The sequence below is a fragment of the Emiliania huxleyi genome (assembly GCF_000372725.1).
Source record: "Emiliania huxleyi CCMP1516 unplaced genomic scaffold EMIHUscaffold_24, whole genome shotgun sequence".
Classification (NCBI taxonomy): domain Eukaryota; phylum Haptophyta; order Isochrysidales; family Noelaerhabdaceae; genus Emiliania; species Emiliania huxleyi.
In genome coordinates, this window is record NW_005200250.1 from 600,249 (window position 1) to 625,356 (window position 25,108).

The 25,108-nt window shown below is 66.0% G+C and overlaps 9 protein-coding genes across 9 annotated transcripts; 5 read left to right on the forward strand and 4 right to left on the reverse strand.

Annotated features, from left to right (window-relative positions):
• Window positions 1-1,025: 1,025 nt before the first annotated feature.
• Window positions 1,026-1,964, forward strand: EMIHUDRAFT_435083 (hypothetical protein; the record flags this gene model as incomplete). The annotated part of the gene is made up of 1 exon (XM_005778872.1): window positions 1,026-1,964. A coding segment is annotated over one exon (760 nt), but the record flags the coding sequence as incomplete, so codon positions are not given.
• A 79-nt stretch (window positions 1,965-2,043) lies between these two features.
• Window positions 2,044-7,483, forward strand: EMIHUDRAFT_205572 (hypothetical protein; the record flags this gene model as incomplete). The annotated part of the gene is made up of 8 exons (XM_005778873.1): window positions 2,044-2,500; window positions 2,544-2,956; window positions 3,336-3,386; window positions 3,611-3,719; window positions 3,764-3,931; window positions 4,005-4,426; window positions 4,556-4,804; window positions 6,788-7,483. The coding sequence occupies 8 exons, from the start codon at window positions 2,044-2,046 to the stop codon at window positions 7,481-7,483; spliced, it is 2,565 nt and encodes an 854-aa protein (XP_005778930.1).
• Window positions 7,484-7,717: 234 nt separating this feature from the next.
• EMIHUDRAFT_205573 (hypothetical protein) lies at window positions 7,718-10,794 on the reverse strand (the record flags this gene model as incomplete). The annotated part of the gene is made up of 5 exons (XM_005778874.1): window positions 7,718-7,828; window positions 8,041-9,032; window positions 9,103-9,224; window positions 9,839-10,561; window positions 10,679-10,794. The coding sequence occupies 5 exons, from the start codon at window positions 10,792-10,794 to the stop codon at window positions 7,718-7,720; spliced, it is 2,064 nt and encodes a 687-aa protein (XP_005778931.1).
• A 914-nt stretch (window positions 10,795-11,708) lies between these two features.
• Window positions 11,709-12,918, forward strand: EMIHUDRAFT_450300 (putative death-specific protein with Ca binding EF hand domain). The gene is made up of 5 exons (XM_005778875.1): window positions 11,709-11,928; window positions 11,997-12,064; window positions 12,211-12,304; window positions 12,479-12,559; window positions 12,633-12,918. The coding sequence occupies exons 1-5, from the start codon at window positions 11,746-11,748 to the stop codon at window positions 12,696-12,698; spliced, it is 492 nt and encodes a 163-aa protein (XP_005778932.1). The 5' UTR covers window positions 11,709-11,745; the 3' UTR covers window positions 12,699-12,918.
• Window positions 12,919-13,475: 557 nt separating this feature from the next.
• EMIHUDRAFT_57545 (hypothetical protein) lies at window positions 13,476-14,012 on the reverse strand (the record flags this gene model as incomplete). The annotated part of the gene is made up of 2 exons (XM_005778876.1): window positions 13,476-13,823; window positions 13,908-14,012. Coding segments are annotated over 2 exons (453 nt in total), but the record flags the coding sequence as incomplete, so codon positions are not given.
• A 250-nt stretch (window positions 14,013-14,262) lies between these two features.
• On the reverse strand, window positions 14,263-16,785 carry EMIHUDRAFT_450301 (hypothetical protein). Its single transcript, XM_005778877.1, has 3 exons — window positions 15,804-16,785; window positions 14,817-14,888; window positions 14,263-14,644 (listed from the first exon to the last, which is right to left on the reverse strand). Exons 1-3 carry the CDS (start codon window positions 16,683-16,685, stop codon window positions 14,330-14,332), a joined length of 1,269 nt encoding a protein of 422 aa, XP_005778934.1. The 5' UTR covers window positions 16,686-16,785; the 3' UTR covers window positions 14,263-14,329.
• A 221-nt stretch (window positions 16,786-17,006) lies between these two features.
• On the forward strand, window positions 17,007-18,981 carry EMIHUDRAFT_205578 (hypothetical protein; the record flags this gene model as incomplete). Its single annotated transcript, XM_005778878.1, has 5 exons — window positions 17,007-17,396; window positions 17,684-18,107; window positions 18,301-18,491; window positions 18,563-18,727; window positions 18,811-18,981. The coding sequence occupies 5 exons, from the start codon at window positions 17,007-17,009 to the stop codon at window positions 18,979-18,981; spliced, it is 1,341 nt and encodes a 446-aa protein (XP_005778935.1).
• Window positions 18,982-21,424: 2,443 nt separating this feature from the next.
• EMIHUDRAFT_205579 (hypothetical protein) lies at window positions 21,425-22,309 on the forward strand (the record flags this gene model as incomplete). The annotated part of the gene is made up of 2 exons (XM_005778879.1): window positions 21,425-21,539; window positions 21,612-22,309. The coding sequence occupies 2 exons, from the start codon at window positions 21,425-21,427 to the stop codon at window positions 22,307-22,309; spliced, it is 813 nt and encodes a 270-aa protein (XP_005778936.1).
• A 425-nt stretch (window positions 22,310-22,734) lies between these two features.
• EMIHUDRAFT_205580 (hypothetical protein) lies at window positions 22,735-23,199 on the reverse strand (the record flags this gene model as incomplete). The annotated part of the gene is made up of 1 exon (XM_005778880.1): window positions 22,735-23,199. The coding sequence occupies one exon, from the start codon at window positions 23,197-23,199 to the stop codon at window positions 22,735-22,737; it is 465 nt and encodes a 154-aa protein (XP_005778937.1).
• Between the last annotated feature and the right edge of the window lie 1,909 nt (window positions 23,200-25,108).

Below are 25,108 nucleotides of genomic sequence, written 5' to 3' on the forward strand. Positions count from 1 at the left end.
ACACCCGAGCTATGCCCCACGACCTGAGCCGGAGCCGCACGCCAACCAGGGGTGGGAGAAGGACAAGGTGCCCACCTGCACGAAAAAGAAAGAAAGAAAGGCGACAAAAACCAAACGAGGGATGGGGGAGGAGGACAGGGTCCCCAGAAAGAAAGAATTTTACAACAAAACTCCCTCGCACAACACTGGGCACGGGACTGGCGCGCACTGGCACTAACACAAAGAAAGAAAGAAAACAGACAAGCCAAGGGAGGGATGGGAGGACGGCACGCCGCCACCACACAGGGATTTTAAGGAGAGGTGTGTGATGCGCTAGCCGTCGCCCACCCTAGGGAGTCTGCCTCTTCCTATCTCTCTTCGCAGTCTCTCGCCGCTTCTCGCTGCAACCTTCATGCCACCTCGCGGTCGTCCCACTCTCGTCGTTCTCTCCCTTGTCACTTCCTCCTCTGTCGCGTCGTTCCCTTCTGCCTCGTCCTGCGACGCCGCCGCCTGCCGGTCCCTTGTTCTCGCGGCTTCTTTCGCCTTTCGGCGCACGCAACGCCGCGCCCCGGCCCTCGCCGAGCCGCTGGAATGGTCCGCCGCCGTCGGCGTTCGCCGCCGCCGCGGCCCAGGCCGCCGCGGTCAGCGCCGCGCCCTGACCGACAAACGCGCACAGCGGATCCGGCATCTGGCCCACCGCCTCCCTCGCCCCGTGGTGGCCAGACCCTCCTCCACCCCTTGTGCAATCGCGCTTGTTACGCCTGATCGCATCATCGATTCATTATCTTACGTCCGTCCCGCCGCCCGCCGCGCGGCCAGACTCCACATCACATAATTGTAAACGAACATTGATGGGAAGGCGAAACACAGTCCGACCAACGACTGGGACACCAACGCGGTATGGGTGGACGCTAGACGGGCGATGACGGTCACACAGGAGCGACACACAGAACCACAAGACAAGACACTCAGCCGAACTGACTGCCAGGTCCCAACCTGTACGTGAGCGAAAAATTCTTTCGCTGCCGCATTTCGCAAGCGGAGATCTTCTGGCTTCTCTCTCAGATACATGCTTGCCGCCGCCACCGTCGCTGCTTCTGCGCTCGTCTGCTCGCCGGGCCTGACGCCCATGGCGGTGCAGGTCCGCGCGCCGGCGCCGGTCGTCATGGCTGCCGAGACCTCGCGCCGCGACCTCCTCTCGACCGTCGCGGCGGCGGGCGCGGCTGCGCTCGCCCCAGCGGCCGCCTTTGCGGATGGCGCTGCGTCGAAGAACACGCGCGAGAAGGTCTTCATCCAGCAGGGCTCGCGTGTGTGGCGTTTGCAGAGCGCCGACGCCGCGACGATTCTCTCGGAGAAGAATGCCTTCAAGATCTTTGCGGAGGGCGCCTACGCCGGCCTCAAGGAGAAGAAGCCCCTCTCCAAGGAGCTGAACGCGCTGGGCGACAAGGCGGTCAAGGCGGCCAAGGCGGGCGACTCGTCGGGAGCGCAGGCGGCCGTCAAGGAGTTTGTGGCGCTGGCGAAGATCACCAAGGAGCAGGACACGGTCAAGGGCGGCTCCTTCAACCCGAAGCAGCGCCGCAACGCGGGCGACCCGCCGACGGAGGCGATCGAGGGTCAGATGGGCACCGAGGTCGGCGCGCTGTACGGCAACATGAAGCTCAAGTAGACTGCCCGACCGGCCGACCGGCGGCCGATGGGCGCGGCGTGGACAGCCGCGCCGCGGCCGGCGTATGCCAAACGGAAGAGAGTGAACGCGCAGGCAGAGATGAGTGCCGCGGCACAGCCCCGCGGTGCGACTGTGGTTAGCCTACGAACGAGTCGTGGCGACTCCCTTTCTCAGTGTTCGGCTGGTTCGGCCCTCGCCGCTCGCCCCGCTCTCGTGTGTGCCTCTCCGGCCTACACGCTCCAGCAGATTCTGTGTAGTGCCGGCGCAAGAAGAGAGAGCGCGGCGTCGTCTCCCTCTCAGTCCTCCACGAAACACGTCCCTTCGGCATTTCTCCCCTGCACAAGACGGTCGGCTGGCAACCTCTCGCGTCTAGTCCCCGGGCGTAGATGTGGGCGTAGATGTCCAACCCCAAGGACTCGCTCGTCTTCAGCCCCGGCCGTCCGCTCTTCCCGTCCGCGGCGGCGCTGCTCGCTTCAGCCCTCTGTGGCGCAGCCGCGGCGCTCGTGGCTCAGCAGGTGGGCTCACACCTCAGCCGCCCGACGCAAGACTCTGCGACGCCAACGGCCGCGTTCGAGCACACCCGCGCCGCCGCCGTGCTGGGCGAGCTGACCCCCGCCGAGGTGTCTGCGGTCGCACGCTTCTTCATCACTGCGACCGGAGCGGCGGCGCGGCGCGGGCTCGTCGCCAACACCAGCCAGCCGTGGATTGCGGGCCCGAGTGGGGTGGAGCTGTTCGCACCGCCCAAGAGCGACGTGCTCGCGTACCTCGACGACGGCGGCGCACAGCCTCCTCGCCATGCCCGCGTGACGGCCGTGCTACCGTCCGAGGGCGCCGCCACGCCACCATCACCCGCCCGTCCCGGCCGGACCCCGGACCTGGCCCGACCTCTGGCGCCTAGGCGCGACCGCCGAGTACCGCGTCGGGCCGCTGCTGCCGGGAGGCGTGGTCGCTCCCTCCGCGACGGTCGAGGAGGTTGCGCGCGTGACGCCGCTCTCGAAGCGGCCGACCGAGCCCGGCGCAGACGCCGCCCTCGCGGCGCCGCTGCTCGACGCGACGCTGCGCGCCATCGGCGGCGAGATCCTGCACGGGGCGATGGGTCCAATCTTCCCCGCCCTCGCGCCAGCGGGCGGGTTCGACCGCGAGGCGCGCGGCGAGGCGATCAGCATGATGGTCAACGACGCCCTCTCTCCGACCGGCCAGCGGTACGACATCTACCGCTTCCAGTGGCTGCCGCCCCGCCGCGTCTCCTCGCTCGAGTCGTTTTGGCTCCACCCGCTCCCGCTCCGCATCCGAGTCAACGCCACCGCGGCAGTCCTTGCGGCGGCGCGGCACCCCCCTCCCTCTGCTTGGGACGCGTGACCCGTCCAGGACACGTCTCCGCAGGTGGACGCGGCGGCGTGGCACGCGCTCTCCGTCTCGCTCTGTGGCCGGCTCTTCGCTTCGGCCGCCGAGCCGCGCGCCAGCCACTGTGCCTCTTCACCCGCCCACGACCCGTCCACGACCCGTCCAGGCTGCCGAGCTGCGCGCCGCGCGCGAGAGCGGCGCGATGCCGCTCTGCCGCGTGCGCAACGAGACGGGCAACCTGCCGTGGGAGGTGCCGCGGCGCGAGGATGCGCCGAGCGGCCGGCGGCGCGTCGAGGCGAAGCGCGGCGTCCGGTGGGGCGGCTGGCGATTCACCGTCTCGCCGCAGCGGCCGTCGAGTGGCCCGGCGCTGCTCGACGTCTCTTTTGGAGGGGAGCGGGTGCTGTACGAGCTGTCGCTGCAGGACGCGATGGCGGCCTACTCTGGCGACGACGAGGCGGCGGCCTCGCTGCCTCGACCCCCCACCCCACCCCTCACCCCCCCACCCCACCCCCCACCCCCCGCACCCCCCGCACCCCCCGCACCCCCCGCACCCCCCGCACCCCCCGCATCCCCCACCCCCCGCCGCCTCTCTCATTCGCCGGGTGCCACCCCCCTGCGCAGGCCTTCTTCTACTCTGACGCGGCGTGGTCCCTCTCGATGCTGTCCGCCTCGCTCGAGCCCGGCGTCGACTGCCCGAGCGGCGCGTGCGTCGAGGCGGCGACGCGGCGTTGTCCGAGACACGTCCGATGACACGTCCATGACGCGGTCTCGCAGGCGCAACCTACCTCGAGGCGGCGACGTGGTACCAGCTGCAGGAGACCGGTTCGGCGGTGGCGGACGCGACGCGGGCGGTCCCGTTCTACCCGACCTGCATCTTCGAGTGGCAAGAGGACCATACCATCTGGAGGCACATGCAGAACACCGAGCCGCCGCGCGTGCGCGGTGCGCGGCGGCGCAAGCCCCCTCCTCCGCGCAGCTCCTCTCCTTCCCCCAGCCGTCTCCTCCGCACCCGCAGGGCTCGGGCGGCGGACACTCGTGGTGCGCTCGATCGCAACGGTGGCTAACTACGACTACATCACCGACGTCAAGTTCCGCGAGGACGGCGAGATCGAGGCGTCCGTCCGCTTCGCCGGCTACATCGAGGCACGGCACTACACCGATCACGACACCGAGGCGGGAGGCGACGCCGCGGCGCACGAGTCGCTCTACTCGTCCCTCCTCCGGCCGGGCCTCGCGGGCCCGGTGCACTGCCACATCGCCGCCTTCAAGGCCGACTTCGACATCGGAGGCGTGCGCGCAAACACTCTGCGCGTCACCTCTGTCGGGGCGAGCGACGCGCCGCCGTCGCCGCGCGAGCCCTTCCCGCGGCCGCGCCACCCGTACAAGGTGCTCTCGCACCGCGACGTGGAGGCGGAGGGCATCGGCGCCTCCACCTTCGTCGCCGACCCGCGGCGGCCCGGAGCTTGGACGATTGTCGACCGCGCGGCGGCCTCGCCCGCCGGCAGCCCCCGCGGGTACGCGGTCACGCTCGGCTCATTTGCGACGACGCAAGTGCTCCCGGACGAGCACCCCTTTGTGCGCGCGATGCCCTTCTCAAAGTACCACCTCGCCGTGACGGCGCACCACGACCACGAGCGCCGCCTCACCTCGCCGTACGTCCAGTACGACGGCGAGGAGGCGAGCGGCGCGCAGGACCTCGACCGCTTCCTCTCCGACGGCGAGTCGCTGCTCGACGCCGACCTGGTCGCGTGGATCGCGGTGGGGCGCGAGCACGTCGTGCGGCAGGAGGACCTGCCGCTCGTCTCCAACTTTGGGGTCGCCTTTTCGCTCCAGCCGTGGAACTTTCTGCCGTGGAACGCCGCGGCCTCCGGGCTGCCGCCCTCGTTAAGCGAGGCGGGAGCGGGCGATTGAACCTCCGTTGGGGCGCGGCGCTGGGGTTGCTGGGCGGGCGAGGGCGATCCCACGATTCCCACCGTCACCACAGCCACGCGAGCCGGAGAATGGCCCCCGGTCGCTCTCCTGAATCGTAGTTCCTCGGTTGTTCCCGTTTACCTTGTTGCTGCCTTGTTGTACACTTTTTTACAAAATTATTCGATAGCGCGCAAAATTGTTCGATCTAGCGGCGTGGCTCGTGTGGCTCAGAGTGGCTGGCGCCGCGACGCCGACGGGTCGCGACAAAAAATATTCGCGGACCGCAGAGGCCGGCGCCGAGACGCGCGGTATAGCGTGTGGTGTTCCGTGTAGGCAATAGCCATTAGGGGGTCCCAGGCAGTGCGGTGGGGGGTTTTCCTCTTTGTACATCGCGCCGCCTTTGAGTCCGCCGTATCCTACCCCCCAAAGAGCCGAACCCAGCGTTGGTGTTGTACGCAAGCCAAGCGGTGCCCCGGTTCGATGCTCCGACGCGGCCGTGCTAGCGGCTGAGCGAGGCGAGGAGGAGGCGGTGCTAGCGTGGCTTGAGGGCGGCGGGCGGGTCGACGCGACGTACAGAGAGACGGCGTGAGCGGCCTCACGCTGCTGATGGGCGCCGCCAACCAAGGCCACGAGGGGGTGGTTGAGCTGCTGCTGCGGCACGGCGCGGAGATCATCCTGCAGAGCAGCAACGGGAGCACCGCGCTGATGTACGCCGCCGAGAACGGCCGCGAGCGTGTAGTCGACTTGCTCATTCAGCACGGCGCTGAGGTCAACCTGAAGGATAGCTGCGGCGCGGCGCTGAGGTCAACATGCAGGACAGCGACGGCTACACCGCGCTGATGTTTGCCGCGGAGAACGGCCGCGAGCTGGTGGTCGAGCTGCTGCTGCAGCATGGCGCTGAGATCAGCCTGCAGAGGAGACGGCGGCACCGCGCTGATGGGCGCCGCCTACATAGGCCACGAGCGGGTAGTCGACTTGCTCATTCAGCACGGCGCTGAGGTCAACCTGCAGAGGAGCAGCGGCTTCACCGCGCTGATGAGCGCCGCCGGCCAAGGCCGCGAGCGGGTGGTCGAGCTGCTGCTGCAGCACGGCGCGGAGATCAACCTGCAGAACAGCGACGGCGTCACCGCTGATGGCCGCCGCCAACCACGGCCACGATTGGGTGGTCGAGCTGCTGATACGGCACGGCGCTGAGATCAACCAGCGGGGCAGCAACGGCTTCACCGCGCTGATGAACGCCGCCTACAGCGGCTGCCCCGCCGTCGTGCTCCGCCTGCTTCGGGCTGGCGCAGATGCAAAGGCTCGCTTTTTGGCCGGCTGGTCCGCGCTGCAGTTCGCCAAGGAGCAGGCGGCCAAGGTGCTAGCTACTTCCGACGCCGCCAGTGCTCCTGAAGCGGACCACGCCGGGTGCGTGCGCGCTCTCACAGAGCACGCAGCGGCGCTGAGGGAGGCGGAGGCGGCAGAGAAGGCGGCCGAGAAGGCGCGCGAGGCCAAGAGGCGGCGCGAGCAGCGCGAGAGGGAGGCGGCGGCGGCGGCGCGAGAGCGCGAGCAGGCGGCACGTGGCGGGAGGCGGAGAGAGCGGCGGAAGAGGTGCGCCGGGCGGCGAATGCGGCGGCGCTGGAGGAGCAGAGGCGAGCCATTGCGGCGGAGGCGGAGGCAAATCTGGCCGCTGAGCGCGCGGCAGCAGAGGAGACGCTGCGGGCGAGGGAGGCGGAGAGGCTTGCGGCGGAGGAGGCGCAGCGAGAGGAGCAGCGGGCGGCCGCGGCGGCGCGCAAAGCCGCTCAGGCAGAGGCGGCGCGGCGCGACAAGGAGGCTGCGGACAAGAGGGCGGAGGAGGAGAAGGCGAGGCGGCGCGCAAAGGCGGCGGAGGCATCGGCGGCCAAGAAGGAGGCCAAGGAGAAGAAGGAGGCCAAGAAGGCGCCGTCTGCTTGCACGCTCGAGGAGGAGCGGAGGGCGAAGGCTGCGGCCGAGGTTCGCGCACAGGAGGAGAAGGCGGCGCGGCTGGCTGCTGAGCAGGAGGCAGCGAGGCGGGCGGAGCGCGAGGCGGCAGAGCTAGCGGGTGCGGCAGAGCGGGCGGCGCTGCGAGAGGCTGAGGAGCTAGCAGAGGCGCTGCGCCGGTCGGAGGTGGATGCGGAGGAAACGCTGGCGCGTCGGGTGTTGCGGTGCGAGGAGGCGGTGAGCAGCGAGTCGACCGGCGGCGGCGGGGACTTGCAGCGGCGTGTCGATCGGCTGGCGAGCCTCGGCGCGGCGACCGAGGGTAGCCTCGAGGAGCGGGTCGGCGCCATCGAGCGCTTGATCGAGCCAGAGGCGGGAGAGGCGGCGGAGCAGCATCTGCCAGTCACCGAGCCGTTTGCTGCCGTCTCACTAGCCGACGCCGGCCTCGACACGGGACGGCCGGCTGCCCCCGAGTCCACGATGGGGGGGGAGAGACCACGTGTATCGTGTGTTTCGCGAGAGTCAAGTCGCATGCTGCGGTTCCGTGCGGGCACTTGTGTGCTTGCGGGCCATGCTCTGAGCTCAATGCGAGAGTGCCCTTACTGCCGCGAGCCAGTGATGATGTGGATGGTTCCGCGTCCGGTCTAGACTTACGTACTGGCCCCACGGCATTCGCGAGTGCGAACAGCTAGGGAAGTCTCTCCGTAGTGCGTAGACCGACCCTCCGAGATTTTATGAGGAATGAGCAATGTCCAATGAGGAGAGAACAAAGGGAGCGCTCTCGCAAGCAACTCCTACCACAAAAATGTTGCTCGCCGTCGCTTTCTGGGTGAACGGCTCTACCTAGCTCAACAACACTAATGGTCGGCTCCGCCATCGCGCTTAGCGAGGGGTTCCGTTCAGCGGGTAGCCTGACGAGCGAGCGAGTTTCGCCTTGTCGTCTTTGCAGCCCTTGGTCGTCTTGGTCACCAGGATCTTGTCGAGCCGCTCCACCTGACCAGCAGCTGGTCCCAGTCAGTGACAGTGTGCCTGCTGCCCCGACGTGCCATCGGCTTCTCGAGAGCTAGTCGTGCGCATCGCGTGTGTGTGCGTGTGGGGCCCGCCGCCAGCGCTTCCCAGGACGTGTGCGAGAAACGGCCAGACTCTCTCTCTCTCTCTCCTCTCTCTCTCTCTCTCCCTCCCTCTCTCTCTCTCTCTCTCTCCACCTGCCTCTCGAGGCTCTGCTCGATGTCCTCGACCTTCTTGATCTGCTCCGGGTCCTTCATCGCCTTGAGCAAGTTCTGCTCGATCTTGATCGTCTTGCGGTCGACATTCATGATCTGCTCGAGCTCCGAGCAGGTCGCTGCCGAGCCGTCGACCAGCTGGCCGCTCGAGGCGCGGTCGATCACGCCTTTGTTCGTGAGCTTGCCCTGGTCCGCACGAATGTAGACCTCCGCGTCCGAGGCCTGCTTGAGCTGGACAAAGTTCACCGTGAGGCCACTGCGTGCACTCGTCAGCGCACGCCGGTCCGCCTCGGTGAGCCCGCGGTTGCCGGCGAGGTTCAGCACCTGCAGGTTTGGCGCACCACCTGCGCGGATGCTGGCGGCGAGCGCCTGGCCGCCATCGCACTGGATCGCGTTGCCGTTCAGGAAGAGCTTCTTGAGCGACGTGGCCGAGTTCAGCTCCTTGCTCAGCGCCTCTGCCTCCGCGTCGCCCCAGCCGAGCTCGCTGAAGAAGAGTGTCTCTGCCTGCTCAAAGGCCGCCTTGAAGAGCGCGTTCTCATCCCTGAAGGAGGAGGAGGCCACCTTGCTCGCGGCCTTCTTCGCGGGCTGCTCAAAGGAGACGGTGAGCCCCTCGCGCGCGTCCACAAGCCCCTTCGCCGCCTCTTCGCTCACCGCGTTGCCCGCTAGGTTGATCACCTTGAGCTTTGGCGCAGCGCCGGCGCGGAGGCTCTGTGCGAGGGCCGCCACGCCCGTATCGGCAATGTTATTTCCGCTGAGAATCAGCTTCGACGCCGACGATGAGCGCGTGAGCGCCTTACTTAGCAACTTCGCCTCTGCGTCACCCCAGCCGAGCTCCTGGAAGACAAGCTTATTTGACTGGTCAAAGGTAAGCTTAAAGAGGGCGGTTGACAGGTCCGCCTTCTTCTTGGCAGCGGCAACCTTGGGCGGTGCTGCGGCCGCCCACGCGGCGCCGTGCTGAGAGAAGGCGAGTGCGCCTGCCCCAAGCAGCGCGGTGCGGCGATCGTGCTTCCCAGCGAGGACCGGGGCCGCGGCTCGAGCGTGCACGTGTGGCCTGGATGGCGCGACGGACGCCGGAGTCGCGTACGCGAGCCAGCACAAAAAGCCAACCATTGCCGGTGCCAACTCGGTTCCAAAGGAAGATTTTTAGAAGAAATTCCGTGCAAAAACTCAAAGAAGGAAGAATCAAAAGGCGCAATCGCACTCCAAGAGCTCTAAGGATCCTCCGTCTCGGACAAGCCCTTGTCATGCAGTGCATTGTGTTCTTGTGTTGTTCTCTCTCTCTCACTCTCACTCTCACTCACTCACTCTATCTCTCTCTCCCTCTCTCTCTCTCTCCCTCTCTCTCTCCCTCTCTCTCGCTCTCGGTTCTCGAGGTTGATATCCTTTGGCCGCATTGGATACCACTCCTGGATAGCTGGTACGAGGTGTCCGCGCCCACTTTGCTATCACCTGGCAACCCTGTCTGCGCGCCAGCCCCTAGGCTAGCTCCCTATACTCGAGTAGATCTAGCGCGCGCGATCACACTACTGTACTCTCTCACCTCAGGTGATCACTGACGGCGAGGGGCAGGGAGCTTCTGTTAAGGATGGAACTTTTCCGCACCGCCGCAGGGTGCAAAAACAGCCAGTGTGCACAGTCATTTGCAAGCAAAGGCCTGCGTGCCCTTGAGAATCTAAAAGACAAAAGACACTGTTTTCGTCGGGAAGCGAGCGTACGTGCAGCTCATGCGCACGCGAGTAACCCGCGCGAAAGCACCCGCGATTCACAGTCGCGCCATCACCTCGCTTCAGCCACTAGCTCGGCGAGCCGTGCCTCGCTCTCCTCCAGCCTGGGCTCGAGCTCGCTCATCCTCCTCGCAAACGCCTCCTGGTCCGCCGCAAACGCCTCACGCCGCCCGTTGAGCCAATCCTCCAGCTGGAGGACCTCGGAGCGCGCCTCGCTCACCCGCCGCGTTTGCCACTCGACGCGCGTGGAGGTCGGCGTCGAGGCGTGCACGCCGAGGCTCACAAGCTCTCCGAGCATCAGAGCGCACGCGACCAGCGAGGCTATGTAGGCCGTCTGCAGCGTCGGACAGATGCTCCACTGCTCTGTACAGGCACTGAGCGAGGGCGGATCAGGGACGAGCGTCGCTGCAGCACGCGACTCCGAGGTGAGCTCGAGCGCGAAAATCTCTCCGGTCAGGCTCTCGATAAACTCCTCGCCCGAGGCGAGCCGCCCTTCGCTGGCCGCGTTGATTGTGCGAACGTGACCGTCGACAGTGCCTGACCAGCGCCCGTCGTCAATCCGTTGTGCCGAGCCGAGCAGCTTGGGCTCGGGACCCACTGTCAACCCGAGGAGGGCCGCCCGGTTAAGCAGGGTCTCGACGGAAGCATGGCGGAGGGCCGGGTGCTCAGTGGCGAGAGAATTCCAAAACGTGACGCGCCGTTCGCCGTCGCCGACGGTGTAGGTCGCCGCCGTGTCTTGCAGCGCCCACTCTTGTAGGGTGCCGACGCTTTTGTGAGACCTGATTCGCGCTGTGGTTGACGGTGCGACGGCGCACGAGGCAGAGAGGAACAGAAGAGAGTCGAGCATGGCTGGCACCCTTCAGGCACGAGGAAGAAAAATAAAATGGAAAGTGCACGCGGATTCCAAAATGTGAATCGCCGTTTCGCCGTCGCCGACGGTGAAAATGCGGCCTCGCTGGGCCAGAAAATCGGCCCGCGAGTGCTCCGCAGCAGCCTCGCTGGGCCAGAACATCGGCCCACGAGGTGGATGCTAGCATGAGCCCGATGCGTCACAGTGCTCTTGCGTTTCGGCGGTAGTGATCTGATCACCCGAATGCCACGTTCGGATCGCTTCTCATCGCAACTCCGATATATATTGTTGTCATATATATATTGTTGTTAACTCCGTCAGCAGAGAGAGATTCTCTCTTGTCAGCAGTGCTCCTCCGGGAATGTACGGAGAGAGATTTTAGAAAAACCTCTGTTGAATGTACGTAAGAGCTACATGCACTGAAAATCTCTCCGACGCGTGTATTGTAGGTCGCCGCGGTGTCGTGCAGCGCGCACACACACTCTTGTCGGGTGCCTGTGACAAATAATTTTTATTGAAGGATAAAGAAAGAAAGGAAACCGACACGCAGGGGAGGGATGGGAGGACGGCAGGCCTTCCACCCGGCGAGCAATTTCTTTTTGGGTAAGACACCGGGTTGGAAAGCCGACCCGTTGCCCATGCTTTCTTCGTGCCGGCCTTCCGGCCGGCCTCTCCGTGCCCGGCCGCAGTCATGACCGTCACAGCGCCTGCCGTCTCCGAGGGCACCATCACCCTCACGCCCGAGCAGGTCAGCGCGTTCGGGAGGCCAGCCGTTCGGTTGCTCACCGACGCTGCCGACGCGACCTCAGCTGCCGAAAACGCCGACGTATATTCAGAGGAAGAGGACCTTGCGCTCGCGATGGCGTGCATGAGAATGGCGGCAAAAGAGGTGGAGATCGAGTCTCTTCGCAGTCGCCTCGAGTCCTTCGCGAAGCCGAGCGGAACCATGTACTGTGAGTCCGCACCAGATCGCAGCAAAGAGCTACAGTGTATGTCATCACACACACACACACACATACACAACACACACGCCCTCCCTGAAAAGAAACTCCTCCGCCCCTTGCAGCGATCGTCAAGTCGGACCTCGCCGTCGCCGAGAGGGTCCTCGAAGGCATGAAGAAGATGACCGACCCCGATCTCTGCGTGCTGCCTCCGCCCGGCTCGTTCCCGATCAAGACTGCGGGGGCGACCACCTCGCAAGGGATCTTTGCACCGCTCGTCCTCGGCGCCAAGTCTGTGATGGGCGCGCAGGAGCTCAAGGAGTTCCGCGCCTCAGTGATCGCAAAGCACAGCAAGGACAGTTGGCACGCATCCACTCCCGTCTCCTTCACAACGGTCTTTGTCATGGCACCCTTCCATTTTAGGTCATCGCCGAGTTTGTCGATACATCCGCATCGCCGTTCGGACAGCTCGTGCTGAAGAGCATGTTTGAGTACGCTTCGGCCGCCTCTCTCCTCCCTGCGCCCACGTCTCTGTGCCGTGCTGCCCCTCGACCATGCGTCTCTCCCCCCCCCCCCCCTCCCCTACCCCTCCCCCAAACACACCCACGCCCCACCCTCCACCTCGCCCTTTGCCCAGGTACGCGGACAAGGACGGGAACGGCACACTCGACCGCCAGGAGGTGCGCGAGGCGCTGCAAGACCTCGGCTTCGACTTTTTGGACGAGAAGCAGGCGCGGGGCTAGAGTGCGGGGTCGGGCCCCGCAGGCGAGGGGCCGGGCGGGGGCGGTGGGTGTTGGATGTGTTGATAGGAGGCCAGGGCCAGACGAGAGCGTCTGTGGAGATGCTGCTAGAGGACGGCAACGTCGCAATAGCCTCCCCCCCTCGACACCGCCCTCCCGCCGCAGGTTGGCACGATCGTGAAGAAGGCGGACAAGGACAAGGACGAGGTCATCGACTTCGAGGAATTCGTCAAGGAGACGCCAAAGGTGACATTGTGCCAACCTCGTCGAAAGGTGCGACCTGTGAACAGCGTCTCTTCACGGCTGTGGGTGTGATCAGGTGCTCCGCGTCAACCTCGTCAAGCTCGCCAAGAGGAACGGACATGACCTCGGGTTTCTTGTATGAGTGGGCGGTGAGGACGCGAGGCCAGAAAGGGGAGGGAACGATAGCGGATAGGAGGAAGGAGCGGCGGCTCCGTTACCGCACTAGTGGCGCGCCGACTGGCGACACGGGTGGAGCAGGGTATGGGCTGTGTGTATGTGGGTATGTGGAGGTGCATGTGTCCACATGCGAGAGGATGGAGAGTGTGCCCTCTCCCAAAGAGCAAGACGGACTGTGTACAATAATCAATATATTGCCCCCCCCCCCCCCCCCAAAAACTGCAAACACACAGACACACACATACAGTATCACACACCTCACCAGCCACCACCACCACCCACCACCACCACCCACCACCACGCACCAGCCACCACCACACCAAAAGGCAAAAGATTGGTCTCTCCGCCCACGTCCCCACGCACCACCTTCTTGTATTTGGTGGTTGAGCTGTGTTTTTCGCTCCTGATTTTTTGCTTTTGTACATGCACATGCGCATGTGCATGTGCATGCACATGCACCAGGAGGCGCGGGCCTCAGCTCTCAGGACTGTTGGAATAAATAAAAGCTAGAATAAAAGTGTATTCAGTATTCAAAACTCATTCACATAGAGAAACACAAATCACAGTTAGGTTCTCGAGGACTAGATTTCACACTACAAGCCAAGGAGGCCGCAGACGCGCCGCGCCGCATCTCGCCCGCTGGCGTCTCGTGTGGCAAGCAAAGTGGCGTCTTTCACTCGTCCTTCTCGCCGCTAAGCAGGCGCGAGTAGAAGTTGAGCTCGCCGCCGAGGACCTGCTCGTCGACAGAGTACTTGCCCGCGCCGTTGACGGTGAAATAACCGAGCACGAGCACGTACATGGCCGCGAGCTCAAAGTTGTACGAGTGGGCCTTCGGGATGCCGAGCGGGAACGCCTCGCCACCAGTGTTTAGCAGGTGGAAGACGACCGCAGTGATCATCGTCGCCGACATCGCGGCCGCGGTCGGGCGCGAGAATGCGCCGACGCTGAGCAACCCCGCACCCACGATCTGGGTGGCGGCGGCCGACAGGGTCCAAAACTGCGGAGGGCCAGGAAGGAAGCCAAAGAACTTTGCGACCACGTTCGCGGAGAAGCCGTCGACGTTCTGGATCTTGTCGAAACCGTGGTGCACCTGCGCGGTGCGAGAAGGGATCGCGTGAACGGGGGCGATGGTCGGATGCAGGTTGCAGGTGCAGGTCCCCGCGCAGGTGCGTACCATGAGCGCGCAGGTGCCGAGGCGTAGCGCAGTGATTCCAAGGTCGACCGCAACCGTCACCAACTCGGGCTGCTCAGACTTGTCCGCAACTGTGAGCGACACGCGGCCTGCGCGACCGACGATGGCCGGCCTCGGGGCGGCCGCGAGCGCGGTCGCCTGGGCGGCGAGGGCAGTCAGCAAGAGGGTGCGGAACATCACGGAAGCTAAGTGGAAGGCCGAAGAGGACAGGAAGCAGCGTGGCCCTTCGGTGTCAACCCAGTGTCGCAGCTCAATAAAAAAAGACCGGGGAATCCTGTGAGGTGGCGGCGTGTGCCGTCCTCCCCTCCCTCCCTTGGCTTCCCTTTTTCTTAGCCTGTGTGCTGTGAGAGCGAGTTTTGTACCCCGAGCGTGGACCACACGCACCAAAAGAAAGCCCGCACGGGTCACAGTAGCTCATCTCCACCTCCCGGCCGTGCGACTGGCATGTGCGTCGACTGTCTCGCCGGCCCGACGGCCGCCACGTCCACCTCTGTCTCCCGCGCGCGAGCGCTCGCGGTGTCGCGCGGCATGGCCGTCGACTTGCCGAGCTTGCCCGCGAGGTAGCGCGGCAGCGGGTGCTGGATGTGCTCGAGGTGTATCCGGAAGACGGCGGTGATTGGCACGGCGAGGACCATGCCGGTGATGCCCCAGACGGAGCCCCAGAGCAGGATGGAGAGCATGACGCCGACCGAGTCGAGGTTGGTGGACGAGGCGAAGACCTTGCCGGCGGGGGCGGGGCGGGTTGACGGCGGGGGAGGGGGCGGGGCTGGGGGGGGGGGGCAGAGGGAGCGGGGTGCGCGCGCGAGGGACAGGCGGAGAGCGATGCGTGGCGGAGGCAGGGGCTTGAGGGAGGGTACGTGAGGGGGGGCTGGGCGCCTTTGTCTCGATGACGTCCTTGTTGAGGAATGCGAGCAGCATCGGCGCGAGGAAAGCGAGGAGCATGTCGTAGTCGGTGAAGGTCTCCTACGGCCGAAGTGAAGGGGCGGCCGAGGTACAGCAGCCGAGAGTAGGCCGGAGGCAGGCCGGGGGGAGGTCATGGGCAGGCCGCTCCGTGTCGAGGACGATGAAGGGCATCGGCAGCAGCACTCCGATCGGCGCGCCGACGGCGGGGATGAAGTTGAGCCAGAAGGTCATCAGGCCTACGGCGGGGAGGGACGTGTCGCGGGCGCCGCCCGGGAAGGTGCTTCTCCCCCCAGGAAGGACGACGGGCCAAAGACGAGGGAGAGGGAGAGGTCGAGGCCGGCGTAGCCGAGGATGGCGGCGTGGGCGATGCCCACAAAGAGCGAGAGCAGAATCTTGCCGCTGAGGGGAGAGGGAGGCGGGCGTGAGGCGGGCGGCAAGCAGGAGGGGTGGGAGAGGAGGAGGCGGAGGGGAGGAGGCGGAGGGGGGGCGGCGGGCGATGGGGCGCCTAATGTAGGCGAAGATCTGGCGCTCTGCGTGCCGCTCGGTGCGAGTGAGCCGGCGGTCTCTCCGGTCGTCGCCTGGGCTGGCCAGGCGGGGCAGGGTGACGGGTGTTGGCAGGGGGAGGGGTGCTGGCAGGGGGACGGGTGCTGGGCGGGTAGCGTGGGAGGCGGCGGCGTGGGCGGCGGTAGCGTGGGCGGCGAGGGCCGTGCCGAGGGCGGCGGCGGTTGCGGGGGCGCAGGGGCGGCAACGGTGGCGGTGGCGAGGGGGACGAAGGCGGCGGTTGTGTAGCCCGGGCCGGCGGTGCGCGAGGGGTGCGTGAGGGGCGCGTGAGGGGTGCGTGAGGGGCGCGTGAGGGGCGCGTGCCTTCGAGGAGCATAAAGACGAGGAAGAGCATGACATAGAGCACCTGCAGGAGGGCTCCGAGAAGGTTCCGGTGAGGCCCCAGGGAGGCGTGTGGGGAGAGGCGTAGATCACGTTCTCGAGCACGCTGGTGGCGGTGCCGAGGAAGGAGATGATGAGCTCGGACGCGTCGATCTTCTCCACCACTGCATTCTTGAGCAGGTCGATGTTTTCGATCTGCCGCTCGCCCGAGTGGTCCGTGGCGTTGATGACTCCGAGGTCGATCTGCACCTCGGTCAGCTTGTGGAAGAACCAGTCGATCAGCTCGTCGATGCGCTCGTTGTACACGCCCGCGCGCGAGGCGAAGGCCGAGAGCGAGTTTGCGACGGTCAGCCCCACGACAAAGAGGACGAACAGCGCGATCGCCAAGGCAAAGAGCACCGCCCACTTGCGAGGCAGCTCGACGAGCCACCACGGCCGCGGCCGGCCGCTCTCGCAGAGCGGGTGCCGGCACGACAGCACGTCGATGAGGGGTGTGAGGATGTACTTGAGCGAGACGGCGAGGAAGAAGGGGATGAGTGTGCCGGCGAGATGGTACAGGGCGAAGTAGACGACGGCGCAGAGCACGCCCACCAGGCAGAGGGTGCGGATCCGCTCGTCGATCAGACCCTCGATACGGTCGAGTGGTCGTTTTGGCAACAGCTGTGGTTTGGTGTTTGTGTACGCGGACGCGAGCGGCGGCGGTGGCGGCAGCGGCGACCGGGCGACGCCCTCGAGCTTGCAGACCTTGCTTCGGAGGGCTGCCAGCTCAGCCGCCTGCGCCTCAACGGTGCGCTCCAGGTCGGTGCGGCGGGCCCACCAGTTGGAGCCGCCAAACCAGCCGCCCGTGCTGCGCTCGCTCAGCGACGGGAGAGGCAGATACTGAGACGGGTCCGGCTGCAGAAAGGGCGGCGTCCGGCGCTCCTCTCTCGACGGGTCCGCGCTGTGCCGGTGAGCGAGCCAGGTGTCGGGCTGCATGGAGTGGCGGCGGCAGCGGCGACAGCGGAAGGCTGCTCTGTCTGGGGCGCGCCCGCGTCGTTGGCAGACAGCCCGGCCTTGCAGCTAAGCCCCCTGCCCGCCCGCGCTGAAAAACGGCGGACCGCGCTACGGTTTCTTTTTATCTTTGACCCCTTTCCGAATTCCCAGGAGGACTCTGCTGAGAAGAAGGGGTGGCTTTACGTAGTTTTTGATCTTTGCTGCATCATCCGCGCCCACGGCGGGCACGTCCGACTGTCGGCGTTCGCGGGTCACACCCTGAGTGCACACTTCATTCCCTCTCCTATTCCCCGCTCTCGAGCGATGGGCAAGAAGAAGCGCAACGGTCAGGCGACCCTGCAGTCCGACAGTAAGCCGCCGTTCGAGAAGGAGGCTGTGCCGGACGAGCCCACCGTGGAGCTGCAACTATACGAGGACTCGAAAACTTCTCCTCCGACCTCCGAGGACTCGGACGACGCGCCGCTCTCAGACGCGCTGGCTGCTGCGTCGGACGGCCTGGTCCATCGCGTCGCCGTTCAGGCCGCCGTCCAGGCCGCCGAGGCGGCTGCGGCAGAGTCTCACCGTGAAGCGCTCGAAGAGGCCACCGAGCAGGCGAGGGTGGCGGTGCGTGAGGCCCGCGAGGAGGAGCGAGCGGCGGCCGATCGTCGGATCGCGACGCTCAAGATGGAGGAAGCACAACTGATCGAATCCGCGGTGGCGGCGGCCGTCTCGGAGGAGCGAACCCGCGCCGCCGCCGCCGCCGCCGAGGCAACACACACACACACACCTAAAACCACCACCACACCACACCACAACAACAACAACACACCACCGACAACACACACAGAGGCAGTCGGGGCCGACGCGACTGGACTCGCAGCCACGCGTATGAGGGTGCCGCCCCTCGCAACCGTCGTATACTTTGTTCGCAACCATCTTCACGTGAGGTTCACGCGCCCTCACAGCTGATGGTTCTCGTCCAGCCGTGCACCCGCTCCCAGGCGTTCGGCCTCTGCCTCCTCAACCTGGCCACCTTCCCATCCGAGTTGCCGCGGTGGCGGCAGCTGCCAGGCGATTGGCTCTCGCTGCAGCGAAGGCTCCGCATCAACCACGTCCTCGTCGCCACCTCCGAGGAGGAGAGCGGTCATATCCTCGGCTCGGTCGAGGTGCACAGTCCGCAGTACCAGCAGCGGCTCGCCGGTGGCGCATATTCACCCGAGCAGCTGGCGCGGCTGCAGCCGTACCTTGCCTCGCTTGCCGTGCGGGAGGGCGCCCGAGGCCGCGGCGTCGGCCAATCCCTCGTCGAGGCCGCCGTCGAGGCAGTGCGCTCCTCCGACTACGCCGGAGAGCACTTGCTGCTCGGTGTCACGGAAACGAACAGCGCGGCGGTCCGCCTCTACGAGCGCTGCGGCTTTGAGACGCTGAGTGCTGCCGGCTGCGAGGTGCGGCTGATGCGGCGGCGGCTGCGCCGGGCCGGGCAGCCGCCTGCTCGCAGAGGCGCCGTGTCGATGGCGGAGGGCCTCGAGGCCGAGTCGGATTCGGTCGGGCCAGGCGACTGAATGCTGGGCGCCACTCTCGTGTGGGCGTCGCCTCTCTTCACTGTCTCCGGCGTGAGCAGGCATCTACGGCGGGCGGGTGCTCCGAGACGCCGCCGGCACAGTGGTGATCGGGAAGCAGTTTGAGGAGCACAACTCGCTGCCGGGTCCGGTGTATGCGGGGGGAGGCTACACGCTGCTGAGCGCCGCGATCCGGGGCGGGCCGCCGGCGGTGCGCCGTGTGCTGCAGGCGCAGCCCGGCGCTGCTCGCGAGGTGAGGGAGCCGCTCGGGTGTCGGTGCCGTTTCACCGCATTCGGGGGGAGACGAGAGCTGCCTGCTGCCAGGTGACCACCGGCGGCGCCACGGCGCTGCACGTCTGCGGCATGAGCCGGGCGGGAGAGATGTCGACGGCGCTTCTTCTCGAGGCGCTCGGCGCGGACGCGGACGTGGAGGCGACCGACGCATGGGGCTACACGCCGCTGCAGCGGCACGCAAGCAACAACTTGGCGGTGGGAGCGCAGGCGGGCGGCAGGCCGATGCGGTCGCGTGTCCACCTACATTTGGCCAAACTTTCTGCGCGGGTGAGCAATAGGCGCTGCTGGCCGCAGGCGCGTCGCACACACGGCCGTCGGGGCTGGAGGGGAGAGGCGACAGCGCGAGGGCGCTCGCGCGCCGCTTCCGCCATTTCGCGACGCTGAGAGTCTTTCAGCAATTTGAGCTCGAGAGGGGGATCCCGTTGCCAGAGGGGGAGATTGAGCTCTAGCATCGGTGCCATTCGGGGGGCGCATCTTGGAGCCCTTGGAGTGCAGTTAGTAACCTCACATCCAGGGGCCAGGGCCGGGGAGCTAAGAAGCGCACCCAGCGGGCCGGATGATCGGCGTCGGGCTACGGGCTAGAGAGCCCTGACCCCTAGGGGGGGTGCGCGTTCGCAGGGAAAGGGCCATAAAATAAACGGGTCTCCCCGAGGGTTAGCTCCGCGCTCCGGGTTTCCCCTAGCAGCAGAACGCCCCCCGCCCTCTACTCGGAGCTAGCGTAAACACTAGACACGGACACGACGCCCACCCACCCCCGGCGCCTCACCACTCCGGACCCCCCTCCGTGGTCTCCCTACTCTCACTCCGGGGTGTGTTCCCCTTCCTCTCGCGGTCCTTCCTTCACCTTCTGTTCGCATCCCGATAGTTATGCGACGGGCGCTGGGCCCGACCCCCCCTCCTAGCCCTTTTCGGCTGCGGCCCCGCCGCCGTCTCGTCCCCTCTGCCCGACCTTGTGTCGACCCCGCCGACGGTGATCCCGTGCCCGACTCCCCGGGTGAGGGCGGTGGCATAGGGTCGCGTCGCCTCCCCGCCCAGGGAGGTCGGGCCGGCTCTCCCTGGTCGACGAGTCGCGCCCGCATCCGCGGCCTCTCTATCGTCTTCGGCTCGCCCCTCCCCTCCGCTGGCCCCTCATCGAGCTCGGGGAGGCGTGGCCCTCCTTGTCGCAGATCCCGGTGGTCCGGCTGCCGCCGCGACGGGTCTACCCCTGGCGGGCTCGTATGTCCCGACCCCACTCGCAGGGGCCGAGACAGCCCAACTCTCACCCCCTCCGACAGTTGACTCCAGGTCTCACCCGGGGCCCTCCGGTCTCGGCCTCCCGATTCGTCGGCTGGCCCACTGTTTCCCCACGGCACCTCGCCCCCCCCTCGGTCCCCTCCCTCGGGTGCTCCAGCCTCCGGCGGGGCGGCTCCAGATCCCCCAGGTTCCGTGCGGGTCCGTACGGTGACGGCCACGCCGGCGGCGGGGGCGGAGGCGGCGGTGGGGGGGGGCGGGTACGGTGGGCACTGGCGCCCGTAACGCCTGATGTGGAGCCTCAGGGGCGGCCCCTTGACCCTGCGGTCGTCCCAACGGCGGGGTCGGAGGCGGAGGTGGGGGGGGCGGGTACGGTGGCGGTACTGGCGGCCGCGACGCCTGGTGTGGAGCCTCGGGCCTCGGGGGACGGGGGCGGCCCCACGACCCTGCGGCCTCTCCAGCCGTGGCTCCACGGACCACGCGCCGATCGTTCACCGCGCTCCGGGGGGGGGATCTAGCCCTTGCTTCCCCCCGAGGAGGGAGGGGGGCAGGGCCCGGGCTCGCCGCTGGCCTCGCCTCTCCTCCCCCTCGCGCTCCGCTAGGTCGCAGGCTGTCTATCAGTCGCGTCGCTTCCTCGTTCACCCGATCTCCCTCGATCCGCTCCCGCACTGCCCGAATATCGAAGGCCGAGTTGTGTTCAGACAGCGGGCCCGCCGATGCCACTCGCTTCTTCACACACAGCAGGCGTATGCCATCATCGCCTGCCCCCCCGACGGTGTCGTTCCTGGTGCAATGTCGTTGACGAGGTAGTCCCCCCCCCCCCCACCGGAACACCTGCCCAAGAAGGTCTGTCGAGCCAACTAGTCGTCTATACACCACCACGTCGCCAAGGACGCCAAAGGCGTGCCTCGCCCTCACCACTCGCGTGACCTCGTCCAGGAACACCACTGATTCGTAGCCGGGTCTCCTAGGCAGGGGAGGGGGCTCGTGGCCGGCTCGGCTCGGCTCAGCCCTCCCGCCGGCTTGTACCGTCGGTCGTACCTTCCTCGTCTCTGTTCCTCCCTCGCCCGAGGCTTGTGCGCCTTCCATGGCATCCTCCCGTCGTGCTCCTGCTGGTAGCTGGCTCCGTTGTACGAGGTTCCGCAACTCCTCCGCGACCATCGCTCGGTGTCCAAGCTGGTCACCTTCCCTGCCCCACAGAGCGGCGTCGTACGCCGGTGCGGCGCGCCAAGCGCGCACCGGCTCGTTCCTCTCCCGCCACAACTCGCACGTGAGGTTGTGACGTACACACGTCCCGAAGACGAGCTAAAGGCGGTGAAGGGGGGGTGGGGCGCTAGAACTGATTTCTTATGCCTCGCGGACGTCCCCGACGACGTGCCTCCAACGTGCCGACCGTGCGTGCTCGACGACGTGCGTGCTCGACGACGCTAGACGCTGGCTTGGACGCTGAGCTTGACCTGTGAGCTGAGAAGCCCACGCGGGCAGATTTTGTCGCCGCCGCAGTCCAAGTCGATGCATGCCGCAACTGATAGTCTCCTCAGTGAGCCCGCTGACGTTTCATTCGCTGTTCGAACTCTGCCAGGACGTGGCCGAGGAATCGTGGCGGTGCGAGACATCGCCCCGGGCGAACAGCTCGCCTCGTTCGCCTCTTTTTCGCACACAATGCACGACTTTGAAGACGTGAGCTACTCGTACCCACACGGAGAGCCGCTGAGCGAGGCCTGCAGCGCCTGCCTCTGCTGGAGTGCTGCAGCGCAACCGCTGCGCTGCGAGGGCTGTGCGAGCGCCTGGTGCAGCCCCAAGTGCCGTTCATGGTCCCAGGAAAAGGGCCACGCTTTGTGCTGCGCAGGGCTCAGCAGGATTCACAGCATGAAGAGCAGAAAGTTCTCTCCCCGCGAGAGATCGACGGCGTGCTTTCTGCTGCGCGCCTTCGCGCAGCGCGCGTCCGATGCGAATCACCGGCACTCGCAGCCGGCGCTCGACGGCGAGCCTTCTTTTGAGCAAGCGACCGCGCAGTGCCAACAGGTTGCACGCTCCGGCGCGTCGGCCTCCTCTGCTGCGCGCATCGTGCGCCTCGCCAAGCTGCAAGCGGGACGACTGGTTGACGAGGCGGATGCCTTGCGTCTGGTCGGGGCGGAGGCATGCAACTCGTTCCACCTATTTGACGAGCGGGAGCGCGTTCGAGGCAGCGCCATGTACCCGGAGGCCGCGATGATCAACCACAGTTGCCTGCCGAACTGCGTCATGACTGCCCACGGTCGGCATCTCGCCCTCGAGTCCATCTCCCCCATATCGCGCGGCGAGGAGCTCACGTACTGCTATGTGCGCTCCTTTGAGGCGGGGAGCAAGGAAACCCTCGACCCGTGGGGCTTTGAGTGTGACTGCGTGAGGTGCGCTGGCACACATCCCGAAGGAGGCGAGGGGCTGGAGGCCTTTGATGCCAAGCACAAGTGCACTTGCGGCAAGATTGTGAAAGCTACAATGGCCCGTGTCGCCGCAGAGAGCGGACGCTGTCGCTGCCATGCGCACAACACAACAAGCGGGTGACCACGGAGCTAGTGAGGCGTGACAACAGACAACGGTCCAAGGTGCATTTTTTGGTGTTTTATGTGTCGGTCAGTGCCACGCGTATCTTCTAGAATTATTGCCCATCTTGCGCTCTCTGTCGATCTCTCCCGCTCACCCGCCGTCCCCCCAAGCTCCTCGCACCCCACCGGCGGCGCCTCGCGTCCATGATGCCGCATTTGCGTTCATGCGGCCACGAGTGCTTCGGGTAAGGGAAGGCGGCTGCGGGTCCGCCACGCGGGTTGGGAGGCTGGCCGGACGCACCCGCGGCTTGCGAGCGGCCAACTGGGGGAGCAGGGGGAAAGGCGCTGCAGTCGCAGCCAAGATGCGCCGAGCGTCTGCAACAGCTCTGCTCTGCCATGCCCGTCTACCGTCAGGGCGTCGTGAGCGGCCGATGCCCGCACGATTCAAGGCACAGAAGAGGATATTCTCGGAGTACGTTGGCAGCCGTTCACCTGCAACATCACAAACACTGTCTCAGGGGCAGGGCGAGAGACAGGCGCAGAGCTGCGGGGCCGCACGCCCTTTGCAAGGAGGCCGCCGAGAAGCAGCGAGCCGTTTGTAGCTTCGTCCTGCTCCCGTTGGCGCCTTTCCGCCTTCGCCCGATCGCTCAGGCCCCGCAGTGGAGCGGACCGATTCAGCAGCGAGTCGCACGGTGCAGCGCCTCCTCCACCCAAGATGAGGCTGTCAAAGCGTCCGCCCCGCAGCTCCTCAAAGGCATCGAGGAGGGCGGCGGGTGGCGACGACCACATGCAAAAGTCGGTTAATTTGACGCGCGGTACGTCGCACGTGCTCACCTCCCGGGCTAGGCCTGGCTGACCTCCGCCGCGCGCATCTTCGTCCGCCCTCGAGCGGATATTCGCCCAGCCCATCGGAGCAAGAAAGACGTGCCCAAACCTGGTCCACCGGCGGCTCCCCATATCCAGCCTCATACGCGCGACGGCACTGTAGTTGACACGCATGGATGAAGCATAACTGCGCATCAAATCAAGCCCGCCTATCACCGCCGCAGAGTTCATGCGAAAGCTCGCGAGGCTCTCCCCTAACCGGCCCCACGACTGCATACTCGGCTGCACCTCTGGTCTGGCTGGCTGGACGACTGCTGAAACAACGGTCGGCTCGAGCGCACGAGAGACCGCCTCCAGACACGCCCAGGATGACGAATTGCTCGGTGCCAATAGGGTGCGTCCCTGTGTGTTGTATGGTGCTGCCGCCTTCTCAAGCGTCGACCAGGTGTATATGAAGACGTCGCAGCGACCGTGGAAAGCCTCACGGCACATCCGAGTCTGATTGAGCAGTCCAATGATCCCATCTTTCTTTCGATCGCAGGTGTCGCGCAAGTGGCCCGTGAAAACCAGCGCGGCCGCGGTCTCTGAGATGACCCCCGCATGTGGTCCCCGCATTAGAAAACGCCGCAAAGTTGTGGAAACATTACGCGCAACAAAGAAAAATACAACAAGAGAAATAAAAAAATCCGGTGAGGCGAGGATGTGAGAAACGGGCATATTTCTACCCTTTGACACAAAAATGAGGCTTCGGCCACCGAGGCCTCGGCCAACGAGGCCTCGGCCAACGAGGCTTCGGCCAACGAGGCCTCGGCCAACGATATTATTGCTGCCGCCCCCCCTGCCGTCCGTTACCGCCGTGCCGCCGTACCGCCGCTCCTACAGTGCCGCTCCCGCCGTGCCGTTTGTCCCGCCGTCCGATGCCCTGCCTGCCGTCTGTTGCCGCCGCGCCGCCTTACCGCCGACCCTTGCCGCCGCCGTACCGCCGCTCCCACAGTGCCGCGCCGCCTCCCACACGCACACACCTTACCTCCTGCTCGACCGAGTTTGCGATGAGAAGTGACCCGAGCCGCCGGGTGCCCCGCAGCGGCCTCGCTGGACCAGAAGAACCGGTCCGCGAATGCTCCGCAGCAACCTCGCTGAGCCAGAACGTCGGCTCGCGAGGTGGGGTGCTAGTATGAGCCCGACCCAGGTCGTAGTGTTCTTGCTCCCAGCGCTTGCGCTTCGGCGGTTAGTGGTGCACTAACCTCCGAGAAACCCATCGGGTCGCTCCTCATCGCAAACCCTGTCAGCAGTCCTCCTCCGGGAATGTACGTAAGAGCTACATACACTAAAAAAAACCTGTCAGCAGAGTCCTCCCTCCTACGGGAATGTACGTGCCGTCGGGTGGCGCCTCGCAGTGCGGTGGCGGCAAGCCCCTCTCTACTGGGTTTGCTAGCGGCGATTCCGCCTGCAGCCGCCGTTGCGAGGAGGACGAGTCTTGCCAGTTCTTCTCGTACGTCATCGACATGAGCTGGTGCCGGCTTTCGGCGACGTGCGACACGTTCGTACCTCTGCAATCTTCCGTCCTCGTCCGGTCATGCGCGCTTGCACTTGTGCCAGCTCCGCCATCGCTGCCACCATCACTGACGCCGCCCTCGCCGCCACCGTTGCCACCGTTGCCAACCGCTCCACCACCGCTGCTTCCCTAGCCGCCGTCGGCACCGTCGCCCACTCGCAAGGTATGCGGTGTGCCGGTCGCCGTGCCGTCGGGTAGCCTTGGCGGCGAATCTGAACCGGCGCGAGGGGAAGGCGGGGAACAACCTACCTGTTCTACTCGTACGTCAACGACACGGGCTGGTGTCTGCTTGTAGGGCTGTTTTCTTAAATTTCAAAATTGCTGAGACAATTGCCCCCCCCCCCCCCCCGGAAGATGTTTTGTTGGTGAGTGCTTCATCACCCCCTCGGTGTACTGCGGGGAAAGAAAAATCAATATTTTTTTTGCCGACCCCCCGCC

Coding starts and splice junctions, on each gene's coding strand:
- EMIHUDRAFT_450300 (XM_005778875.1), top strand. CDS start 11,746: ATGAAGAAGATGACCGACCCCGATCTCTGCGTGCTGCCTCCGCCCGGC. Junction 11,929..11,996: donor TGATCGCAAAGCACAGCAAG/GACAGTTGGCAC, acceptor CTTCCATTTTAG/GTCATCGCCGAGTTTGTCGA. Junction 12,305..12,478: donor ACTTTTTGGACGAGAAGCAG/GCGCGGGGCTAG, acceptor CTCCCGCCGCAG/GTTGGCACGATCGTGAAGAA.
- EMIHUDRAFT_450301 (XM_005778877.1), bottom strand. CDS start 16,685: ATGCAGCCCGACACCTGGCTCGCTCACCGGCACAGCGCGGACCCGTCG. Junction 14,889..15,803: donor CCACCAGCGTGCTCGAGAAC/GTGATCTACGCC, acceptor CTTCGGCCGTAG/GAGACCTTCACCGACTACGA. Junction 14,645..14,816: donor TCGCATTCCTCAACAAGGAC/GTCATCGAGACA, acceptor CCCGCCGGCAAG/GTCTTCGCCTCGTCCACCAA.